The 25,297-nt window shown below is 40.7% G+C and overlaps 1 protein-coding gene across 6 annotated transcripts in view; it reads left to right on the forward strand.

Annotated features, from left to right (window-relative positions):
* cobll1b (cordon-bleu WH2 repeat protein-like 1b) overlaps positions 1–25,297 on the forward strand; it is a 182,761-nt gene that overhangs the window by 141,438 nt on the left and 16,026 nt on the right. For all 6 annotated transcript variants that reach the window (XM_069935345.1, XM_069935346.1, XM_069935347.1 and 3 more), the window contains one exon: positions 22,661–22,747. In XM_069935345.1, coding sequence (XP_069791446.1) covers positions 22,661–22,747 — 87 coding nt within the window. The remainder of the gene's footprint in view (positions 1–22,660; positions 22,748–25,297) is intronic.

A 25,297-nucleotide genomic window follows, 5' to 3' on the forward strand; every position in this document is an offset into this window, starting at 1 on the left:
GAAATTGGAGGAATCTAATAAAAAAACTAAAGAGACACAAGAACTACTAGCTTAAAAAATAGATATAATGGAAAATTATAACAGAAGAAATAACATAAAGATAGTGGGCCTTAAGGAAGATGAAGAAGGCAAGAATATGAGGGAGTTTATAAAAGAGTGGATCCCTAAGACCCTAGGATGTCCAGAACTACAGCAAGAAATGGAAATAGAAAGGGCACATAGAGCATTGGCCTCTGTCTTGGGTAAACTTATACCGCTCATTTTGTTCATTTTAGATTGGTCACAGTGTTTGAGCTACCGAAAGAAAATAGACACACACACCGAGAGCAGTTCAGTTTATACAAATGTTTATTACTAATTCAAAAGCTGATTTCACACTACAATATGCAAGCCCTTCCCAACTATACTTATCAACGCTTGGACTGGTCCCAACTGCCGAAGCGAGGCAACGACTGCACACTTGTAGTAGGTTGTCAGGGCGCTGGTAGCAGCTTCTCCACCTCCCCCGACCGGGACGTTGCTCGGACTCTGGCTGTTCTTCCTTCTTGACAAGGGGTGTTCCCACCCCTCGGAGAGTCTAAACTTCAGCAGCAGGACCACAGGCTTATATACCCCAAAAACAATTAATCATGCGCCTACTCCTTCTAATATTTGTCAGTCAAAATCAAAACTGAACATTACATTCTACAATTTAGAAGATTAATAATTATGGAACCAGGATGTTATAATTTCCTGGTTTATCTCGTAGATACAAAGACTTATTAAAACTTCTTGAGCAAGACAGGTTGTGACCAATTCGTCAATTTCAGAGTGTTGCATTTGACAACTGCTTTCCCTGGGCCTCACAGTGGAATTCCATTTCAAAGTGTATCTTCAGATAAGTCCCCATGGCTGAGTTTAATTACATCTGCTAGTTCTGAAAGTAAGGTGACCTGCGTGTGGACCCAGTGTCGTCAGTTCCACATAAGCAAAAAGCATCTGGGTACATGGTTTTAATCCTCCATTACATTCCACCCCTTGGTCACAATCTGTCATTTGCGAGGCCTAACCAGTATTTGAGTACAGAGGGAGCGAAAAAAGAGAAATCAAAACAACAATTACAAAGATAAGCAATGACGCGAGCAACCAACGGAGGATAGTGTGGCCCACTCCCCCAAATGTAGCAGTTAGCCATGAGAAAGGATTCCAACCAAGGCTCAAATTATCCTTGTTGGCCACAATACCCAGATACTGGAGCTCACGAACAGATTTTGAAACATGCTGAACAATAACATATTTATATAAGCTGCACTTGAGGCTGGTGACCAAGGACTTCCTTGGTGTAATGCATCGGACCGTGTTTCCCACGGGGAACTCCCTTGGAACGTCCTCGACATTACAAATCCAATTGCTGGCATCAAAGCAGCTGTTAAGCCAGATCACCAGGAGTGTAAAATGGAGAACCTGGAACAAAGAAGCCTGACACATGTCACTCACGATACCGTAAGCGTTCAGTGTTTAAACAGACTAAATAATCCTGTCCCTCAATAGCTACCCACCGAGTGTTACCCTGGGCAGGTGTCACTATTTCCCCTTTTACAGGAGGGCACTACCTGGTGGTGCCACCCATACCTTTTGTCCAACATTCTCTAGTTCGGGGATGGGGGGCAATGACTGTTATTCCTCTGGAATAGGCTGTAATTCAGGAGCGTGAAGAAGTCGGTGGAAAGGTGTACCTCCTTTTAAAGGGCGATGATTCAAATTGTCGACTGCCTGCTGCAGCACATGGCACCATCCCTTCTGGGTCCCCAGTGATGTTAACAAACGAATTTGTTCCTTCAGTAAGCCGTTCATTTGTTCAACTAACCCGGCAGCCTGTGGGTAATAAGGAATATGGTGAACCCATAAAATACCGTTGTAATTTGCCCAATCACAGATTGCTTTCCCAGAGAAGTGCGAGCCATTATCAGAGTGAATCTCCTCTGGAACATCATAACGATAAATCAAATGGTTTAGTCCTTGGATAGTGCTAGCTTGGTCAGCCGTCTTGGTGGGAAAAGTAAAAACCAGGCCCGAAAAGGTGTCAACCATTACTAGGATGTAATGTTTACCCATACAGTCTAGCATGGGGCCTATGTAATCAATTTGCCAGACCGCAGCTGAGTGAGCACCCTGTTTTATTCGGCCATGCGGACCAGGTGGAACGGTATGGAACTTCACAAGCTGACATTCTGGGCATGTACGTACGACCATGCGGACATCATCCTGATGGACGGATAAAGCATGTGTACGGGACCACATAGCTGATCCCTTCTCCCCCAAATGACCACTCTGTTCATGTGCCCATCGAGCCAGGGGGACGGTATCAGTACAGCTGATAGTGGCAAGCTGATCTGCTACTGCATTATGTTGAGCCATGTTAGTCGCCATATTGGTATGGGCATCAACGTGATAAACGGTTATCTCACGATGGTGGGAAGCATCCCACAACAGCTGCCACAACTCTTTGCCCCATACTAGGCGGTCATGTATCATCCAGTTGTTCTTTTGCAAATCAGGCATCCATACCACAAGTCCATTAGCCACAGCCCAGGAATCAGTAAACAGGCGAAGAGGGTGATCATGGGGATCTAGTGGTACAGTGAATACCTTCAACTCAGCATACTGACTGGAGCCACCATCCCCCTCCTCCGATAAGTGAGTTCCTGACCTGGGATGGTAAGCCACCTGTTCGTGTACGCGGCCCACCCCTTCAGGTCCTCTGGTCGCACGACTCTGAATATACCACTTCCATTTAACAATAGAAGACTGCTGAGCCCGCCCGATCTTTAGATTAGCATTATTAGCCAGGACCCAATTCATTATAGGAAGTGCAGGTCGCAATTGAACATCTGCATCACCTGTCATTCTTTCAGTCTCTAGCAGGGCCCAGTAACAGGCCAGTAACTGTTGTTCAAAAACAGAATAACGAGTGGCAGCCTCAGGCATGGTACGTGACCAGAATCCCAGCGGGACTCGGCGACCCTCTTGTTTCTGCCAGAGGCTCCAGGAGGCCACATCATCAATATAATGGTGAATTGAGAGGGAAGGCGATACTGGAAGGTGGGTGAAGGTATACTGGCGCCCCTTCCAGGTAAAGGCGAACTGATCCTGTGAGTCCTCAGCTATAAGAATACTGAAGAAGGCGTTAGCAAGATCAATGACAGCATACCATGTTCCTGAGTTCCCAATAGCAATGTTTTCAATCAGGGTGACAATGTCCGGAACTGCTGAAGCAAGTGGTGGGGCATGTTTGTTCAAAAAACGATAATCAACTGTCATTCTCCAAGAGCCGTCCGGCTTCTGGACCGGCCAAACAGGGCTATTAAAGGGTGACGTTGCGGGCCTCGCTACCCCTTCTTCTTGCAGAGCATCGATGGTGGCAGTAATCTCTTCCTGCCCCCCAGGGAGACGATATTGTGGAATGCACACTGGTTTCATGGGGGCTGGCACCATCACAGGATCCCACTTAACCTGACCCACTACTAGTTTTTTTGTAATAGTTCGAATTCCAAATTCAAATCCCCCTTGGCTAGCATTAAGGGCCATACCGGCCAACATATTATTACCCAGGATACACTCGTCAGTAGCAGCCACCAGGGCATGTAACCAGACAGGGGAAGGGCTATCACCCACCATGGCACAGACTTTTATTTCCTTTGCCAGGGTGACCGCTCCTCCCAACCCATCTATTCGAAAGGCCGGTCCAGTCCAGAGGTCGGGATTACCAGGAATCACCGAGTGCTCTGCACCAGTGTCGACCAAAGCCAAGTATTGGCGATCATTACCCCCACCCCAGTGGATTGTTAACGGTATGTAGGGCCGCGGATCCCCGTGTGTGCGCCGTGTCTCGATGGAGTAGACACGGGAATCCTGCCCACACCTTCAGGCTTCAGAAGGGTTCGGGGGCTTCCAGGACCACATGCTATTGTTATCTTTAAGAGCCTGTTTAACCCATTGTTTTACCTCATCATGAGTAACTGGAGCAGGAGAAGCCAGCTCGATAGAAGCAGCAGTGGGAGCAGAAAGCACAGCTGGGCCAGGGGGACTCAGCAGCTGGGGATGATGTTCTCCTGCTTTTTGCCTAAATCGATCTCCAATGGCAGCCAGCTCTTTTACAGAGAAATCACGGATCATTGACTCCTTCCGACCCCTGTTCCCACTTTGGCTCACAGGGTCTAGGGGAGGAGGTGGAGGCCATCCAACAGAGGGAGTAGGCCATAGATCATAAGCAGGGGTTTGGGTATTTTCCCCTGGGTCCACATGGGAAACCGGGGTATCTATCCCTTCCATCTCTACCCTTACATCATCCCCCCTTCTGTCTGTTTGGGAAATCTGCTGCCTTATAGGGCGGGCGTGAACAGCAGATGGAGAGGGTAGTATGTTAGACACATGCTGAGGAGTATCTGCATTATTACCATTGTCATTCCAGATATTCCCATCCCAATCCTCAATTACATCAGGATCGTCACCATTCCTTATCATGGCATGAATACGATATGGATCGGGTTCTACTCCATGCCTTTCCTTATCTGCACAGAGCTGCCGCCGGAGTTTAATATTACGGCAAATCATTTGGACATGCTTATCTTCCCATTCTTTGGCTCTGTCCTGACTGGTGCGAACAATCTCGCTCATCATGGAACAGCATTGTCGCAGGACTTCTAGCTCCTCCTCTAATTGCTTTCTTTTGCACTGAGATTCTACTTCTCTTTGAATTAATTCTGCTTCACGCTGAACGGAGTGGCGTAATGCTGTGGCCAGCAACCAAAAACCATTCGTCAGCGTTCCCTTTTTATCAGGAAATTTACTTTCTCGAAGGAGAGTGGCAACCCGCTCTCCCAGAGGTGCACTTGATGAGTCTAACTTCTCATCCCAACTAATGGGTGGTCCCAACAAAGACAGGGTATTGGCCAACATGCCAAACCCATCGTCTTTGGAAGTCCATCCAGGAATCAAGAACTGCTCAGGGCTCACCCCTTTCTTTCGGCGAAACATCTTGAGACCAACCCTGCTCGCAGCGCCAATTGTCTTGGGTAAACTTATACCGCTCATTTTGTTCATTTTAGATTGGTCACAGTGTTTGAGCTACCGAAAGAAAATAGACACACACACCGAGAGCAGTTCAGTTTATACAAATGTTTATTACTAATTCAAAAGCTGATTTCACACTACAATATGCAAGCCCTTCCCAACTATACTTATCAACGCTTGGACTGGTCCCAACTGCCGAAGCGAGGCAACGACTGCACACTTGTAGTAGGTTGTCAGGGCGCTGGTAGCAGCTTCTCCACCTCCCCCGACCGGGACGTTGCTCGGACTCTGGCTGTTCTTCCTTCTTGACAAGGGGTGTTCCCACCCCTCGGAGAGTCTAAACTTCAGCAGCAGGACCACAGGCTTATATACCCCAAAAACAATTAATCATGCGCCTACTCCTTCTAATATTTGTCAGTCAAAATCAAAACTGAACATTACATTCTACAATTTAGAAGATTAATAATTATGGAACCAGGATGTTATAATTTCCTGGTTTATCTCGTAGATACAAAGACTTATTAAAACTTCTTGAGCAAGACAGGTTGTGACCAATTCGTCAATTTCAGAGTGTTGCATTTGACAACTGCTTTCCCTGGGCCTCACAGTGGAATTCCATTTCAAAGTGTATCTTCAGATAAGTCCCCATGGCTGAGTTTAATTACATCTGCTAGTTCTGAAAGTAAGGTGACCTGCGTGTGGACCCAGTGTCGTCAGTTCCACATAAGCAAAAAGCATCTGGGTACATGGTTTTAATCCTCCATTACAGCCTCTAAACCACAACCACAACAAAAACCAAGATCTATTGTAGTAAAATTCCTAAGATATACTACAAGAGAAAAGGTACTGGAGAAGACAATGGAAAAAGTAAGAGAGGGCAACAAACCACTGGAGTATAAAGGGCAAAAAATCTTCATTTATCCAGATATAAGTTTTGAACTCCTAAAGAAGAGAAAAGAGTTCAATACAGCAAAGGCGATTTTATGGAAGAAAGGGTATAAATTTATACTGAAGCATCCTGCGGTATTGAAAATATTTATTCCAGGACAACAAAACAGACTATTCTCGGATCCAGAAGAAGCACGAAAATTTGCAGAACAATTACAAAAATAGACTGAGGGATGAAGACGGGTAATGAGAGTAAAAATGATCACGATTGATATGTATGTGGGTAAAGACAAAAATAGACTGAGGGATGAAGACGGGTAATGAGGGTAAAAATGACCACGATTGATATGTATGCGGGTAAAGAGGTATAAGAGTGAATAGAGACAATGTGCATACGTGAATGTATCTGTAATTAGAGGAAAATATAGATAGTATAGACAAGAATTAATAAGGGAAGGTAATGGAATAGAGAGAATAAGGAGGGAATTAAAGAGTGACCTTTGTGACATATGAAAAGTGAAATCTTTTCTGGGGGGGCTGCAAATCCAAATGGAGAGGGGAGATGTGGTTGTCCGACAAGGGATAAAGGACAACTCAGGAGGGGAAGGGGAGATTGGGGATAAAGAAGATAGAAATAGGAGAATAAGGAAAATGTTGGATGTTGTAGGAATGTTGTCTTGTAAAGAGTTGAAAATAAGAAAACAGAAATGGAAAAGGAGGAAAGGTAATGATGGAAAAACGGAAAGAGAAGATAAATAAAATATAAAATGGCTACTCTGAACTATATGACTTTAAATATTAATGGAATACATAACCAAATTAAAAGGAAGAAACTACTAAATTTACTGAAAAAGGAAAAAATAGATATAGCATTTGTCCAAGAAACACACTTAACTGAATTGGAGCACAAGAAATTAAAGAGAGATTGGGTAGGACATGTAACAGCAGCATCGTATAATTCAAAAGCAAGAGGAGTGGCTATATTAATTAGCAAAAATGTGCCATTTAAAATAGAAGAGGAAATAATAGATCCAGCAGGGAGATATGTTATGATAAAATGTCAGATATATTCGGAGTTTTGGAATCTACTTAATATATATTCACCTAACGAAGAAGATCAAAAGTTTATGCAAGATATCTTTTTGAAGGTAGCTAATACGCAAGGGAACATACTAATAGGAGGGGATTTCAATCTGAATTTGGATCCAAATATGGATAAAATGGGGGAAAAAATTAACAGGAAGAACAAAGTAACCAAATTTATAATTAAATCAATGCAAGAAATGAAACTTGTGGACATATGGAGGAAACAAAACCCAAAAGAAAAGGAATACTCATACTACTCGACTAGACATAAAACATACTCAAGAATAGACCTATTTTTGTTATCAGCTAGTATGCAGGATAGAGTAAGAAAAACAGAATATAAAGCGAGAATGCTATCGGACCATTCACCCTTAATACTGACAGTAAAGCTAGAGGACATCCCTCCAAGAATGTGTAGATGGAGATTAAACCCCATGCTACTTAAAAGACAGGATTTTAGAGAATTTATTGAAAAACAATTAAAAATGTATTTTGAAGTAAATACGGAATCAGTGGAAGATAAGTTTATACTATGGGACGCAATGAAAGCATTCATTAGAGGGCAAATAATAAGTTATGTAACCAAGATGAAGAAGGACTATAATCAGGAAACAGAGCAGTTGGAAAGGGAAATAGTAAACATAGAAAAAAAATTAGCAATGAAGGAAGATACAACCAAAAGAAGAGAATTGGCGGATAAAAAAATAAAATATGAAACATTACAAACATATAAGGTGGAGAAGAATATAATGAAGACAAAACAGAAATATTATGAACTAGGTGAAAAAACACACAAAATCTTAGCATGGCAGCTTAAGACAGAGCAAACTAAGAAAATGGTATTGGCAACAAGGAAAAAAGACAAAAAATTACATATAATCCAAAAGAAATTAAGGAAAACTTCAGAGAATTCTATGAACAATTATACCGAACTGAAAACGAAGGGAAAGAAGGGAAAATAGATGAATTTTTGACTAAAATTGAACTACCTAAACTACAAATAGAGGAACAAAATAAATTAACAGAACCATTTGGAACAGTAGAAATACAAGAGATAATAAAAAAATTACCAAATAATAAGACACCAGGAGAGGATGGACTCCCAATAGAATTCTACAAAACATTTAAAGACCTATTAATACCGCCCCTCCTGGATGTAATCAACCAGATTGATGAGACACAAAACTTACCAGATTCATGTAAAACAGCAATAATTACAGTGATACTAAAACAAGGGAAAGATCCATTCTCACCAGCGTCATATAGACCAATATCTTTGCTAAACACAGATTATAAGATAATAGCTAAACTATTAGCAAAGAGATTAGCAGAACAGATACAGAAAATGGTAAATTTAGACCAAACTGGATTTATCAAAAAAAGACGCACAACAGACAATATTTGTAAATTTATTAACTTAATTCATGCAGTAGAAGGAAATAAAGCACCTGCAGTAGCAGTTGCTTTAGACGCAGAGAAGGCCTTCGACAGAGTAGAATGGAATTATTTGTTCAAAGTATTGCAAAAATTCAGTTTACCGGAGAAGTATATTAATTGGATTAAAGCATTATATAAGGGACCGTTAGCGAAAGTGACAGTAAATGGACATGTATCAAAGCAATTTAACTTAAGCAGGTCAACGCGGCAGGGATGCCCACTATCACCGTTATTGTTTGCGCTAGCTATAGAACCACTAGCAGAATTGATAAGAATAGATAATAATATAAAAGGAATAAAAATAAAAAACAGGGAATATAAAATCAGTCTATTTGCGGATGATGTGATAGTGTACTTAACAGAACCAGAACTATCAATAAAAGAATTATATAAGAAATTGAAGGAATATGGAGAAGTGTCGGGATACAAGATAAACGTAAATAAAAGTGAAGCAATGCCTATGAATAACGCGGATTTCTCAAAATTTAAGAAGGAATCCCCATTCAGATGGCAAATGCAAGCAATAAGATACCTAGGTGTACAAATAAACAAAAATCTAGGCCAATTATATAAACTCAATTACAATCCACTAATGAAAAAATTACAGGACGATTTAGAGCATTGGAAAGAGCTACCACTAACACTGATAGGAAGGATAAACTGTATTAAAATGAACATTTTTCCAAGGATACTATACTTATTTCAGGCATTGCCAATACAACTGACAGAAAAATTCTTCAAAGAGTTAAAGAAAATAATAAGGAAATTTTTATGGAGAGGGGGGAAACCGAGGATAGCACTAGATAAATTAACAGAATGGTATAAACAAGGAGGCTTACAATTGCCAAACTTCAAAAATTATTATAGAGCCGCACAATTAAGATACCTATCAGATTTTTATCAAACAAGGGAAAAACCAGACTGGACGAGATTAGAATTAGATAAAATAGGGGAAAAGATACCTGAACACATATTATATAAATGGGACGAAAAATTGGTACAACATAGAACTTCTCCAGTATTACACCATCTCCTCAATATATGGAAGAAGATTCATGTAGAAAGAAATAAAACAAATTATCAATTACCAAAACTAATATTGACGCAAAATAAGCTACTCCCTTTTACAATAGACAACCTTTCCTTTAGAAAATGGGAAAAAAAAGGGATTAAAAGAATAGAAAATTGTTTTTCAGGAAGTAGATTCTTATCCTTTGAACAAATGAGAGATAAGTACAATATAACTGGAGATACAGCGCTGGCATATTACCAACTGAGATCCTACTTGAAAGATAAATTAGGAAGCAATTTGAGTTTACCAGAGGGAAGTAACCTTGAATATGTGATTACAGATACAATGTTAATCAAAAGATTTATAACAAATATGTATATTAAACTGCAAGAAAAGGAGAATGAGGAAACAAATGGTAAAACTAAACAAAAATGGGAACAAGATTTAAATATAAAGATAAAAAAGGAAACATGGGAGAAATTATGTTCTGGAACGATGAGAAATACAATAAATACGAGGCTACGTATGATACAATATAATTGGTTACACAGACTATACATTACACCGCAAAAGTTAAATAAATGGGACCCAACAGTATCTGATAGATGTTTTCGATGTAAAAAAGAAAGGGGAACAACAATTCATGCAATCTGGACATGTGAGAGAGTAGAAAAATTTTGGGATGATCTCAATCAGATATTAAATAAAATAACAGAAAACAATATACCAAAGAATCCAGAGATCTTTCTCCTAAGTAACATAAAAAATAAAGAATTTGGAATTGACTTGGAGGATGCACAAAAAAGATTTGTTAAGATAGCCCTAGCCGTAGCAAAAAAATGTATTATGTCAACCTGGAAATTGGAAGATAATTTGAAAATACAACAATGGTATATAGAAATGAATAAATGTATTCCATTAGAAAAAATAACATATAGTTTAAGAAATAATATTGAAATATTCGAACAAGTATGGGAGCCTTACATTAAATACAATAGCGAAAACCAACCGGGAACAAACATTACCTAAGTTGATGGAAGGAGAAGGAAAGAAAAGAATGGACTCAGTAGAATTTCTGGTGTATTTTTGTTGAATGACAACATTATCTGACTGGCTTAATGCAACCTAGATTGTATACCTAAAATGGATGAGAGGGGGGGGTGGGGGGGTGGCTTGGGAGGAGGGAGGGGGGGGAAGAAAAAGTCACTGTATATGTGTGAAAAAGAAAAAGTGTATATCATGGTTAATGTGATTTATGGTGTGAAAAATAAAAAAATTTTTAAAAAAAAGCACTCATCGCCAGCAAAGGACATGCTGTGTCCCAAACATTATGGTGCCCTGAAATAAGTGGACCATGATCAAACCAAAATGTATACAAATAACTATGAATAAAATTTGAAACGTGCACTGTAATCACGTGTATTGTTTGATTCCAAATTTAAAACTGGAGCACAGGGGCAAATAAAGGAAAAAGCAATGTCTGTCCCAAACATTATTGGTGGGCACTGTAGATGTGTATAATCAATAAATTAGTTGATGATATTTTAAAAATCAGCAAAAAAGACCACTGGAAGATTAGTAAAATGATCAGAAATGTGACAAATGGAATTCAGCAGTAAAATGTGAAGCAACGTCTTTGGCAAGAACAAGAAAAAGAAGTGGGATATGCATGTTAAACTATGGAACACATGGAAATGAGGATCTTTTGAATCATGACCTCACATACAACCATATAACAATTACAGTACGGAAACAGGCCATCTTGGCCCCTCTAGTCCGCGCCGATTTAAGTGAACTCCACTAGTCCCACCTACCTGCTTCCTGTCCATAACCCTCCAATCCCTTCACATCCATGCACTTATCCAACCTTCTCTTAAATGACAAATTTGACCCTGCTTCAACCACCTCTTCCGGAAGGTCATTCCACTCAGCCACCACTCTGAGTGAAGAAGCTTCCTCTTATGTTACTTCTAAAGTTTTTCCCCCAACCCTTAACTTATGACCCCTCATTCCAATCTCACCTACCCTCAAGGGGAAGAACCTATTCACATCTATTCTATCTATCCCCCTCATAATTTTATATACCACTATCAAATCCCCCTTCAACCTTCTAAGCTCCAATGAATAAAGACCCAGTCTACTCAATCTTCTCTGAAGATAGCAGAGGTGTATATTTAAGAAGATTTTGGAGGTACTGGATTAGTAACACATGAACTTTATACTTGGAATTGGTATGAAATAAAGTATGAATTAAGCCAAAACTATAATGTGATGTACATTTCTGAGCATGAAGGATGTGTAAAGGGCGGACTTTTAACAATATTGCCTTACTGAAGAACTTTAGCTATGCTGAGAGAGTGACTAGGCTGTAGTTTCATTTGCATTGACCATAGGATGTTAAGATATATAACTGGCTTTTCAGTCCTGAGCTCTCCTTTAAGGAATGAATAAAAGGCAGATAGGTGCCTGAATTAAAAGGCTGGGGAGAAGGGAAGAATGGGCAGGGTAAGGGTACAGACTAAAAGACAAAAGGTGTTCATTGGATATGATGTCAGGAGAGAGGAAAGTAAAGAGAGACAAAGCTAGAGGAAAGGAGATACAGGGAAAGCAGGAGTGAGAGGGCTCTAATAGAAACCAGAGAAGCCGATGTTAGTGAGGTTGGAAGGTGCCCAGATCGAATACGAGATGTTGTTCCTCCAATGTGCAGGTGGTCTTAGTCTGGCAATGTATGAGACCATGGTCATGCATGTCACCAAGGGAATGGGTGGCCACTGGGAGAGCCATAAGATACAACAGCAGAAGTATGTTATTCAGTCCATTGAGTCTGATCTGCCATTCCATCATGAGTTGATCCATTCTCCCATTCAGCCCCATTGCCCTGCCTTCTCCCCATAATCTTTGATACCCTGACTATTCAGAAGTCTATTAATCTCTGTCTTTAAATACAGCCAACAACTTGAAGCAACTAATTCTGGAGGTTTCCCACCCTGGCTAAAGAAATACCTCTGCACCTCTGTTTTAAATGGACACCCTTCAATCCTGAAGTTGTGCCCTCTTCCTTGGCTCCCCTACTATGGACAAACAACTTTGCCACATCTACTCTGTTCAGGCCTTTCAACAATGGAAATGCTTCTCTGAGGACCCCCCCCCCCCCAACCCCCATTCTTCTGAACTCCAAGGAGTACAGTCCAAGAGCCATCAAACATTCCACATAGACTAATCCTTTCATTCCAGGAATCATTCTTGTGCATCTTATATGAACACTTTCCAATGCCAGCACATACTTTCTTCAATTAGGAAGGAACCCAAAACTATACCCTGTACTCCAAGTGAGGCCTCACCAGTGCCTTATAAAGCCTCAGCTCTTGTATCCTATTCCTCTAGATACAAATGCCAACATTGCACTCGCCTTCTTTACCACTGACTCAACTAGGAGGTTAACCTTTAGGTTATCCTGCACCAGGGCTCCCAAGTCCCTTTGCACCCCCCCCCCCCCCACCCATTCAAATAATATTCTGCCCTTTTCTTCCTTCTACCAAAGTGCGTGACTGTACACTTTCTAACAATGTATTTTATTTGCCACTTTTTGCCCAATCTAAGTCTCTCTGCAGCCTCTCTGTGTCCACTCCACCTCTCTTTGTATCATCTGCAAACTTCGCCACAAAGCCACTTATTCTGCAATCTGAATCATTAGTAAACAATGTAAACAATAAGGTGGTCCCCTCAGTGACCCCTGCGGTAACCAATGGTAACGGCAGCCAATCAGAAAAGGATCCCTTTATTCCCATTCTCCGTTTCTACCCATGCTGGAATCTTTCCTGCAATTCCATGGGGTCTTATTTTATTAAAAGCAGCCTCATGTGCAGCACTTGTCAAAGGCCTTTGAAAAGTCCAAATCTACCGCATGCTCTTTGACTAGGCCTATTTGAAAATTCCTCAAAGAAAATTAATTGCAGTACATTTGTGAGGCAAGATTTTCCTGTAAGGAAACCATGCTGACTTTAGCCCAGCTTGTTCAGCACCTCCAGGAACCCCAGAACTTCATCTTTGACAATCGACTCCAAAAACTTCCTGACCACCAATGTTAGTCGAACAGGTCTATAATTTGCTTTCTGCTTCCTCCCTCCTTTTTTTTAAAAAATAGCTGAGTGACCATTGCAATTTTCTAGTGCTCCAGAACTGTGCCACAATCTATTGATTCTTAGAAGATCATTACTTGTACCTCCACAATCTCTATAGCTACTTCTTTCAGAACCCAACGGTGCATTCCATTTATCTACCCCTAGACCTTTCAGCTTCACAAGCACCTTCTGTCTGGTGATTGTGACTGTACTTGCCTCTCTTCCCTGACACTCTTGAAATTCTGCTATACTGATGTCTTCCACAGCGAAGGCTGATGCAAAATACTCATTCAGTTTCTCTGCCATCTCCTTTTTTCACATTTTAAGTTCTCCAGTGTCATTTCCAATTGGTCCCCTATCTATTATTTTGTCTTTTTCTTTATTCTTAAAATACAGTACAACTCCGATTATCCAAAATGGTGAGGACCGGGCCCACTTGGAGAAACGATTTTTTCGGAGAACAGCCCAGTAGCAACAGCAAATCACTTGTAACAGTGTTTAAACAACAACAAAAAGCAAGGGAAGGCTTTTTAAGCATTAAAATAATTTTTAATTATCACCCAAAAAAAATATTGGCCACCGCCGATCACTGACATTTCCCCACCGAGGCCCCGCTCGTGCCAGGAGCCCGAGGGTCCTCTTCCTGCCTGGGAGCTTGAGGTCCCCGCTGCTGGTGCTGGGAGCTGAAAGTCCTCGGACAGTTCAGCTCTGAAAATATTTCAGATGACAGGATTTTGGAGAATCTGATTTCAGATAATCAGAGTTGTACTTTAAAAATAAACAATACTTGCATATTATTTGCCAGCCTCCTTTCACATTTAATTTTTTTCCCCTCCCAATAACCTTCTTAGTTGCCTTCTGTGTGCTTTTGAAAGCTTCCCAGTCCTCTATATTCCCACTAATTTTTGCTTTCTTGTATATCCTTTATTTTGCCTTTGCTTTGGCTTGGACTTCTCTTGTCAGGCACAATTATGTCATTTTCTATTCAAATATATACTCGAGCTGGCAGAGTCCGCAAGCCTCGAATCCACGCTGCTGAAGACCCAACTGCGCTGGGTGGGTCACGTCTCCAGAATGGAGGACCATCGCCTTCCCAAGATCGTGTTCTGTGGCGAGCTCTCCACTGGCCACCGAGACAGAGGTGCACCAAAGAGATACAAGGACTGCTTAAAGAAATCTCTTGGTGCCTGCCACATTGACCACCGCCAGTGGGCTGATCTCACCTCCAACCGTGCATCTTGGCGCCTCACAGTTCGACGGGCAGCAACCTCCTTTGAAGAAGACCGCAGAGCCCACCTCACTGACAAAAGACAAAGGAGGAAAAACCCAACACCCAACCCCAACCAACCAATTTTCCCTTGCAACCGCTGCAACCGTGCCTGCCTGTCCTGCATCGGACTTGTCAGTCACCAACGAGCCTGAAGCAGACGTGGACATACCCCTCCATAAATCTTCGTCCGCGAAGCCAAGCCAAAGAAAGATATCTTCTTTTGTCCTGCCCTTTCCTCATTTCTTGAAGAAATTCCAGCCATTGCTATTCTGCCTTTGGCCCTGCTAGTGTGCCGTTCCAATGAACTTTTGCCAGTTTCCCCTCATAACTCCCATTTATAACTCTGATTTTAATTTCTCCCCCTTAAATTGCAGGGCAAATTCGATGATATGATCACGGCCTCCTCAGGGTTTCTTTACCTTCAGCTCCCTTATCACCTTCGGTTAATTGCGCAGTACCCAATATGCCAGATGAAGGTATTGCGGGGCCTGTAACATTTATTTAAAGGACTCTAAACCATGCCGGTTTGCACACGCGCAATGAGGCGGAAGTGTGACTGCAGGTCCCCCCCTCCCCCACCACAAAGAGAGTTTCTGACGTTGACCCTGCATGACCATTTTGAAATAGTCTTAATTATTCTTAACAAAATGTTGCTAGCCTTCTCAGATCACTATATATTCCCTAAGATACACCACTGGTATCTAGGGAATATAGAACCTATGGCAAGCACTGGAATTCCCCCCCCCCCCCATTAAAATTAACTTACACATTTTGTACTTATACTGAAATTGCTCCCCTCCCCCTGTTAAAACATATGTGACACTTACGCTCAAATTACACTTACATTGAAATTGCACTCTCCCTTCTCTCTTCCCCCCCCCCCTCCTCTCCCCTCCCCTGTTAAAACTTAATAAAACATTTTGTTAAAACAAAACTTACGGCTGGCTCAGTGCGGGATCAATGGCTGTCTTCGTTACCCATAATCCCCCACACAGCTGGAATGACTCTGTTGCATGGGGGATTATGGGTTACAAGGATGGCCATTGATCCCACATTGAGCCGTCACTGCGAGCGACCTGGGATGGCCCCAAAACAGCCCGATCAGATGACATACATACCATGCTCTGATGAACCCTGGCAGCACTGTACCCCTGCTGCCATATCGGAAGTAAGATGGGGGGAGTGGGTGGCAGCCATGGCTAGGAGCGAGACAGTAGGGTGAGGTGAGGACAGTGGGGGGGGTGGCCCTTATGGTTAGTAATTTTAGCCTATTATCATCTTTAATCAGACTATTGTGCAGCAGCTGTGAGATAATCACCCATAGACAATGGTAATAACCTTGATTAAAGGTGATAATTGGCTAAAATCACAAACCTTGCATTTAAGGTGAGCAATTTTAGTCAATTATCACCTTTAATCAGGGTTATTAACACAGACTATCAATGTGGTATCTCTTAGACGCTGCACAAAGATGAAAACGAAAATGTTTCTCATAATTCATAGTACATAAATGCGGGGACCTTGAAAATCCAGGGCCCATAGCGTATGCTACTTTCACTACTACGATAATCCTGCCCTTATCCAATCCAGAATCACCGTTTCCCTGGACGGCTCTGCTACAAGCCATCTCTTAGGCATTCTACAAGTTCTCTTTCTGGAGATCCAGTCAACCTGGTTTTCCCTATCTACTTGCTTGCTAAAATCTGCCGTGACTACCATTGCCCTCTGACACGCGTTTTCTATCTGTTGTAATTTGTTGTCCATATCCCAGCTACTGTTTGGAGGTCTGTATATAACAGCCAATAGTGTATTTTTACCCTTGCCATTTCTTAACTTGACCCACAATTATTCTATATCTTCTGATCTATGTCACCTCTTTCTAATGATTAAATGTTATTCCTTACCAACAGAGCCACACTGCGCCCCTCTCAGCTTACTTGCCTATTCTTTCAATACACTGAGTAACCTTGGTCATATCCAAATAAAATCCATCCTTTAGCCTTGACTGTGATGGCCACAACATCATACCTGCCCATCTGTAGCTGTGCGACAAGGTCATTTACTTTATTTCTTATGCTGCATACATTTAAATACAAAACCTTTAGCCCTTTATTTGTTACTTTTTTGACTGTTTCCTTGTTGCATGACAACTCATCTCCACAGCTGCACTTTTACCCTTCCACACAAACTTCTTAGCAGCTCTCTACTTATGCGCCAACCACCTCTTCCTCTGCCTCGTCACTTTGTTTCCCACTCCCTTGTCAATCTAGTTTAATTTCCGCCCCCCCCTCCACCCCCAACAGCATTAGCAAACCTCCCTGCCAAGATATTGGTTTCACTCCAGTTCAGTTGCAGCCTGTCCACTTGTACAGGTCTCCTGCGCCATCTCATCAGCCACTCGTATATCTGAGCTATCTTCCTGTTCTGGTGGTGGGATACTACATGATTTTCCCATCTCCTTTCTTCTCCGTCTTCCGCACGGACCACTCCCTATGTGACTCCCTTGTCTACTCCTCCCTTCCCACCAGTCGACCCCTTGGCACCTACCCCTCTGACCACTTGTGCTCACAATTCCTCCCTCACCAGCATTTGGGGCCCCTGACAGTCATTCCAAGTGAAGCAAGGGTCATCTACTGCATTTGGTGCCTCTGAACCTGCAGGGGTCATCTATTGCATCCGGGGCCTCTGTTGTGTTCTTCTCTACATTGGTGAGACTGGACACAGACTGGAAGATCGCTTTGTTGAGCACTTTGGCTCTGCCCGCCACAATAGCGGGGATCTCCCCTTGAAAATCCATTTCAATTCCTGCCCATTTCCATTGCCAACATGTCTGTCCATGGTCTCATACACTGCCAGATTGAGACCACCCTTAAAGTTGTCACCTCATATTCCGACTAGGGTCTGAGCACCTCAAACTGGATGACATGAACCTCAACTTATTCGGTTTCTGTTAACCCCGCCCCACAATCTTTCCCTATATCTCCTTACCTCTAGCTCTGTCTGTCTGTCTGTCTCTCTTCCCTTTCTCCTCTGTCTCCTTCCACAGAGCCAAAAATGACCTCCCTCTCCCCCATCAATTCTCTATGTTCCTCTCTCCTCTCCTCCAGTTAACACCTTTTGTCTATTAGTCTGTACTCTTCCCCCTGCCCATCCTTCCCTTCTCCCCAGCCTTTCATTTCAGACACCTGCCTGCCTTTTACTCATACATTAAAGTAGGGCTCAGGCCCGAAACATTGATTGTATATCTTTACCTCAGAGATGCTACAAGATCTGCTGAGTTCCTCCAGCATTTTTACTACAATCACCACGTTTGTGGACTATAGTGTTTCACTGAGGTTTCATTTGGAACAGGGGAAGCTAAAGGGAAAATATATAGAGCTTTATGAAATAATAATGGCTTGCAATGGATCAGAAGGACCTGTTTTCATCCATGTAAAGCTAATTTACAAAATGGAATAAATTATTATCGAGGTGAAAAATTCTTCCATCCGGAATGCAGAAGGGGTTAGGAATCTGGCATTTGCTGTCTGAAAGGTATTAAAAGCAGAAAGACCTATCATATATTTTTGGGTACTTGACTCATGTCTGGTACATAACATGAGATAACATGTGGGATTAGGATGACTCATTTTGCTTTGCCCTGGTTTGAATACCCACCTCTGGCATCTCTGATTCTGAAAGGCACCATGCGTGACACTTCCTTTCAAGACAATGCCATCTGCAGGAAATATGGGTGAATACAGGAACTTGGCATCAACGTCATGACACAATCCACAACCAATGCATTTAAGATGAACTGGAACAGTTTACTGAGTCTGATCATTGCCATATTTGAGCTGTACCATGTATTCCAAGCTTGACTGTGATGCACTTTCCAGAGTGGCAATAAAAGATATCGTTAATTGATGAGAGAATAAAAAAATAATCAGGGAAATTGCCTCTTATTCTAGAAGATGATTTTAAAAAAAACAAGTGGGCAGTCATTACAATTCCTTTTCTTTTTAAAATATTTTTATTGATTTAGTAGAGAGAAATATTACATGTTATATATTGCCTACATTCTTCTTCTTCTTCTTTGGCTTGGCTTCGCGGACGAAGATTTATGGAGGGGTAATGTCCACGTCAGCTGCAGGCTCGTTTGTGGCTGACAAGTCCGATGCGGGACAGGCAGACACGGTTGCAGCGGTTGCAGGGGAAAATTGGTTGGTTGGGCTTGGGTGTTGGGTTTTTCCTCCTTTGTCTTTTGTCAGTGAGGTGGGCTCTGCAGTCTTCTTCAAAGGAGGTTACTGCCCGCCTACATAACACTTATATAATGTTATTACAATTTGCATGAGCTAATCACCTTTTTTGTACATAATAATAATAGTCTCCGAAAAGAATGTTCCCAGCACCATTCTGAATATTTGATGTTTGGACCTATTCAGTGTGTACGGCAACAATTTAGTCCAGAAATTGGCAAGACTCTAGGAAAATTGATCCTCTTATTTTTCATTCTTAACTTTATTTCATAACTTGTTCCAATGTACACAGTCGAGACGTTTATTCATTTAAATGCTTCAAATCATTTCAAAATTCTGATTTCTTGATGAAGGATTTCCAAGTTATTTTGATCTCTATTACACGTATGCGCTGCTTAAAGTCCATTCGGGCAACGTCCAACTACATATACGTCCGTGGTCCCATGATTATTCAGTTACCGTGAGCAAGTCCGCAGCAATTTAGAAAAAGCTATACTGTACACCCAAACTGATCCCACTACCCTACTCTCTCCCCACAGCCTTGTATCAGTCCCCACACTGATCCCACTGCCCCACTCTCTCCCCACAGCCCCGTGTCAGTCCCCACACTGATCCCACTGCCCCACTTTCTCCCCACAGCCCTGTGACGGTCCCCAGACTGATCCAAATTTACAAATAAATAGTTTACAGGTACTCTACTGTTTCCCATATAGTTTAACTAAATATACAATATGGTGCTTTCACAACATGCACATCACCTAATGTCCAATTTCACAGAATGTCTTTTGGATGTTAAGTGGGCCATACCTGTATAGCTAAGTATTTTGAGCTATTCATCTGGTGCCACTTTTCAATCTCCCATGGTGTGAGGTGGCAAGAACTGGCAAAATATGATCGATGAGGTCTCGTTCAATGGTCTTGTACCAGGCTATGGTAACTTGGTCATCATAACAATGGGTTTTCTTTCCCTTTGGTCTAGCTGCACTTTGTAAACATCTTGCACAAGAACATTTAGGTTTATTTATTGCTCAGAGACTTTGTGAAATATGTAACTGGTATTTTCACTTCCAGATGCATTTCTTTTTGTGAAATACAATCTGTCAAATCAAATAAATAAAAGTTCCTTTATTGGAAGACTGTCTGGGGAAAAAAAAACAGTCTAGCACTGCTATCAGAAAGATATTAAACTGAAGATAACACTGCAAAAATGTATCAGCTAAGTGGCTTTGTTTGGGTGTTTCTCGTCTATCTATTTGGAATGAGATGAATGTTAATAATGCTCATTTATATATATATAAATATAAAGGTATAATAAATGTGTGTGTGTAATATATCTAATTTCAGATTTTTGTAACTGCAGATATAAAATCTGAATATTTGGTGTTTTCCATTAGATTTTTTGACTTTTGGAAAGTAAGTTGAGGAGATTTTGTAGTTATCTGCTGAATTAGAATACTTAGTTAATTTGATGGGAGGCTGTGTTGTGTTCCTTGGTAATGTACTTTCCAGAGGTGTCAATAAAAAATACTACTTTATTGCCAATCTTTTGAATAGATTCTCATTACATTAAAAAAAAGTGCTTGTGTCATGTTTTTCTCCCCATGACTAGTAAGAGACTTGTTGATTTAAAGTCTTTCCAACCTTCTGTCAACACAATCAAAGAAAATGGTGAACATTAACACACTTTTTCCTAAGCATCTATCTGTTCTTTTTAATTGGGTCTGACTAGGTTGCATTGATGTTCCAATAATGGGCAGCTGTCTAAATATGTAACCAAAGTGTTTATATGAAGGATGCATGCCAACACTGATTGGAGACCAAATGGCCCTTTCTCTATTTGTAACTTCTCATCCAAAAGAATAATTCCTTTAAATTGAACAGATGAAATTCCATGAGTACTAAACCAGAATCTGAGATTTACTCTTAATACATTAACAAATCGGATTGAAAGCCACTTATTTTTAAAGTGAGAGCTCTAATCTCATCTTAAAATAAGTCATTCCAGGGATCTGGATTTTGCAGGCTAAGCCAACATTTAATTGCCTGTCTCGAGCTGTGATTTCTTTTTAAAAAGAGGTGGTGAGGTGCCTTCCTGGACTGCTTCAGCCTTTAAGGTGTATTCCCACAAATGTTGACTCAGCGACAGGGAAGGAATGGCAATGTATTTCCAAGTCAGGGTGGTGTGTGAATTGGAGGGCAAATCGTAGGTGGGTGGTGATCCAATGCTATTGCTGCCCTTGTCCTTCCAACTGGTAGAAGTTATAGGTTTGGTGGTTGGTTACTGAGTATTGATCAAGCTCTGTACTATGTAAAATACTTCTCTTCAGGCGAAGTGTAAGATTTAGTCCATCCACCTGTTTTAGTTTGTGAAATGAGTATTGGAGATTCTATTCCATTATTCTCCTTTAGTACCCTCAATAATAACTAGCATTTATACATTAGTTTACTTGTGTATGGATATGTTTTGGAGCTTTTTCATGAAGAGAGCAAGGGGACATAATTGATGCTGAAGCAAAGAGGAACTTGAGGCATGATTGGGGAGAAGATTTCCTTGTATCTTTTGATGTTAAAGAGAATTAAATACAGAATTATAGAGATCAGTCACATTACAGGCATAAAAGGTGACAGAGAGAATCAAGCACAAGCAGAAGTCAGAGTCCTTGCATTGAATAATGTGAGCGTACAATCTGAAACACATTTGTAATGATGAATAATTTTGTGCTCTTTCTGCGTTGTGATAGACCCAATGCACGTACAGTCTGCCAACAAAACCTGGTTCAGTTTAAATTAATTTGTCTTGCAACCATTGTATTGAGGCAAGTCTGAAAATATGTGAGAAAGCAATATTTGATTTGAAAAAAGCTACTGTCTTGATTCATCAGCACAGTATCAGGCCCTTCAGTCTACACATTCATGCCTCCCAAGTCCTACATACAGTATAATAATCCCATCGTCCAGCACTTGTCCTAAAGTCTAATGTGCCTTGGTGATTTCATCCAGGTACTACTAAAATGTTGTAACAGTACCTACCTCCACAAGCTTTTCTTGCAGTGCGTCCCGATTGCATCTATCCCCCAAAGAACATTTAGGTTTATTTATTGCGCAGAGACTCCAAAAAAAACTTCAAACCTTTTACTGCTCACCTTAAACCTATGTCCTCTGGTCTTTGACACCTCTGCCTCGGTACTATCCAATCTGTACCTCTATACCTCGATCTGTTTCACTCTTGGCCTCCTCTTGAATGTTATATATTTAAGTAAATGAATAAATCCTATGTTTTTAGAAGTGGAAGAATGAGTATTATATCTTGAAGTATATAACCAAACTTCAATCAATGATCATAATTTTACTTGATGTTTTAACAAAAAACATTTAATATTCACCTTCAATTGGTATCCTGACATAATTATAGCCAGGATATATGTATTCAAAGCAGGTCAACTGATTTTGTAATCTACACACTGTTCAAGTTGAAAATTTTGTGTTAAGGTTTCAGTTATAATAATAGTTAAATTAACTTCCAGTCTGACCAAAATGTTTCTTATTATTTTGACAGGTTCTGATCTGGATTCTTGCCGCACACCTGATGCTGAAGATGTGGCTTTGGATGCTAAAGTATCATCTACATTACATGATGATCAAGGTAAAATGCTTCTAATTTATTGGTTACTTTAAGTTCTTCACCAGAGGATTTCAGCTCAAAATGTTGTCCATTTGTTTTCTCCCATTGACGCTGCTTAATCTACTAAGTTTCTCCAAAAGATTGTGTAGAGATTCCGTCAATTTCTAAGCAATTGCTGCTTTTCTTTATATAAAAAAAAGGAACTTATGCAAACCTGCAAACTTTATACATAAGGTAATGGTTCCATAATTGTCGTGTAATGCTGCATTTAGAATGGAACATACATGAAATTCTTTAACTTTGTTTACCGTGAAGAAGATGGAGAGTTGCCACTTTGTCCAGTGCCCCTTACAGAAATGAAGCTCAAGTGAGGAATGAACTCGCTGGTTTACAAGATCAGTGCTCTAACCACTGAGCTTTTGGAGCCTCAATTTTTGAATATAATTTTGTAAATAAAGTTTGAAAGAAATCATGGAGTATATTTCGCAAAATGACCCAAAAAAACATTTAAAGATAGGAATTATAACTTTTTGAATTTGATTGGTTGTGCAAAATTGGCCGCAGTAAATTTGACGTTTTCTTCTGAGTCCTGATTGCTGCTCTCATCCACGTTTAATTTCTACCGTTTTCAATCATCTTTGCTTTGAGTGCTCTCTTCATTCAGGTATGCTTGTAAAGAGGTTCTTGGGCCAGAAGGAGATAAAGCCAACTAAATGTGATCAGCTTCATCATTGTGAATGTGCAATTAACAAGGAATTTCATGGTCAGAAGTGATAATAGAATTCAGGATTCTGAAAATTTGGAATTGTCGTAAAGCAGATTTTTGACATTACCCAACTGCACAAACATTTGTTGAAGATTCAGACTGGCCCATTCCTCCATTCAGAGTGAAGCTTTAAGAGCATGAAAGATTTTTGGGCCCATCATATCATCTGTGGATCCGAGCTTTCCCAGTGGATTGTTTCAGCTGTGTCTCTGTTTATCTGCAGCAACAATCAAATGCCTACGCTTGACAGTAATGACAACAAAGGTTACCATTGACTTAAATATTTGAAAAAGATAGATGAGGGTTTAATTTTCCTGAGATCAATAATTTGACTCCATTTTGTTTTGGGGGTATTTAACAGTTCCATAACCATACTGTAAAACCATTTTCTTGTTGAATTATTTTTCCCCCAGAAGTATTAGTTTATTTGACTCACAAGCTTCAATTATCTGGAATTCTAAATTTATTTCACTATGTCTCAACATGTTCACGATACAACTAGTTGATTTGGATTGCTATTTGACTGTGTGTGGTATGAACCTTTCTACGTTGGCAGTGCATTTGTTCTTCAGCAGAATGGTGACTCAGTTAAAGTAACAGTGGTGGTGCGACAGATTAGGTTGTGTTTTATATTGTATGTAGATATGATTTTGGGAGATAAATTGTGGCAGGTATTTTAGTGCAGGTCACATACAAACACTCCAAAACAGATCTCATTTAAAATACTGGAGCTCTGCTCAAGCCAGACAGGCCGGCACCGAGTGCCTTTGCAAAAGCTTTGGGGAGTGCCTATAGTGACTTAATTAATGGATTGCTGTTTCGAAAAGCCACAGATGAAAGAACTCGGAGGATTAGATTTGGAGCCGCAGTCTGCCTGAGTGCAGGTTGCTGTTCTAAGAGGGTCATGTGGTTTTGCAAGTAATGAGAGTCAAACAGGTTTTTCTCTGAGAGAGAGAGAGAGTTGAGCTTTACAGTCAGCACCAACAGCTGGGACTTTGTGGAAAAATCAAATTTTGAAGACGGGTTGTGAATGCTTAGTTCACTGGCTGCCTAATGTTTCACTTGAAATAAGGGTGACCTGAAAGAAAGAGGTTATCATGTGGAAAACCCTGATGAGGCAAGTTTCTTTAGCAAGACACTGGCATGGCTGATTAGAAGAATTCAGTTTGTGTCCAACGAACAACAAATCTCTCTGAAAACTGACAAGAACCTTCCTGAGCGGTAACCATTTACCTTTCAAGCACCAAAGCCTGGTGAAATTCATAAATGTTAATTTCTGTGCACAGTATAAGAATTGCCTGCAACCAGTGAACTTGGAGGAATGAGAAGTGAGATTGGACTGTGAATCAAAGAACTTTTTTGAACATACACACACGTGCACTTAGAAGGAGGTTAAGTTAAGTTAAGTAAGTTGATAGTAATAAGTTAAAGTTTGATCCTGTTTTCATGTTTAAAGATGATTAAAAGTAACTTTTGTTGAAGTAACCATTTGTCTTGGTGAATTTCTGTTGCTGCTGAGCTTTGGGGGTCCTCTGGGCTCGTAACAGTGGTAAACGATGGAGCACCTAACCAACTGCAGAGTTGTGGAGAGCAAGAAGGGGCTACTACCATTTACAAGACTAATACCGAAGGTTCAGTGTCAGCAATGCAGATTCTAATGCAATAGTTACCATGCCCTCAGCTTTTGAATTGGTACTTGATGTTATTTTTTTTAAAAGTTTGCTCATACTGGAAAGCAACCTGCTTACAACTTTTAATTCCAAGTCAACAAAATATTCCATCATGTTGTAAAATGTCAATGGCTA

The sequence above is a fragment of the Narcine bancroftii genome, chromosome 4, assembly GCF_036971445.1.
Source record: "Narcine bancroftii isolate sNarBan1 chromosome 4, sNarBan1.hap1, whole genome shotgun sequence".
Classification (NCBI taxonomy): domain Eukaryota; kingdom Metazoa; phylum Chordata; class Chondrichthyes; order Torpediniformes; family Narcinidae; genus Narcine; species Narcine bancroftii.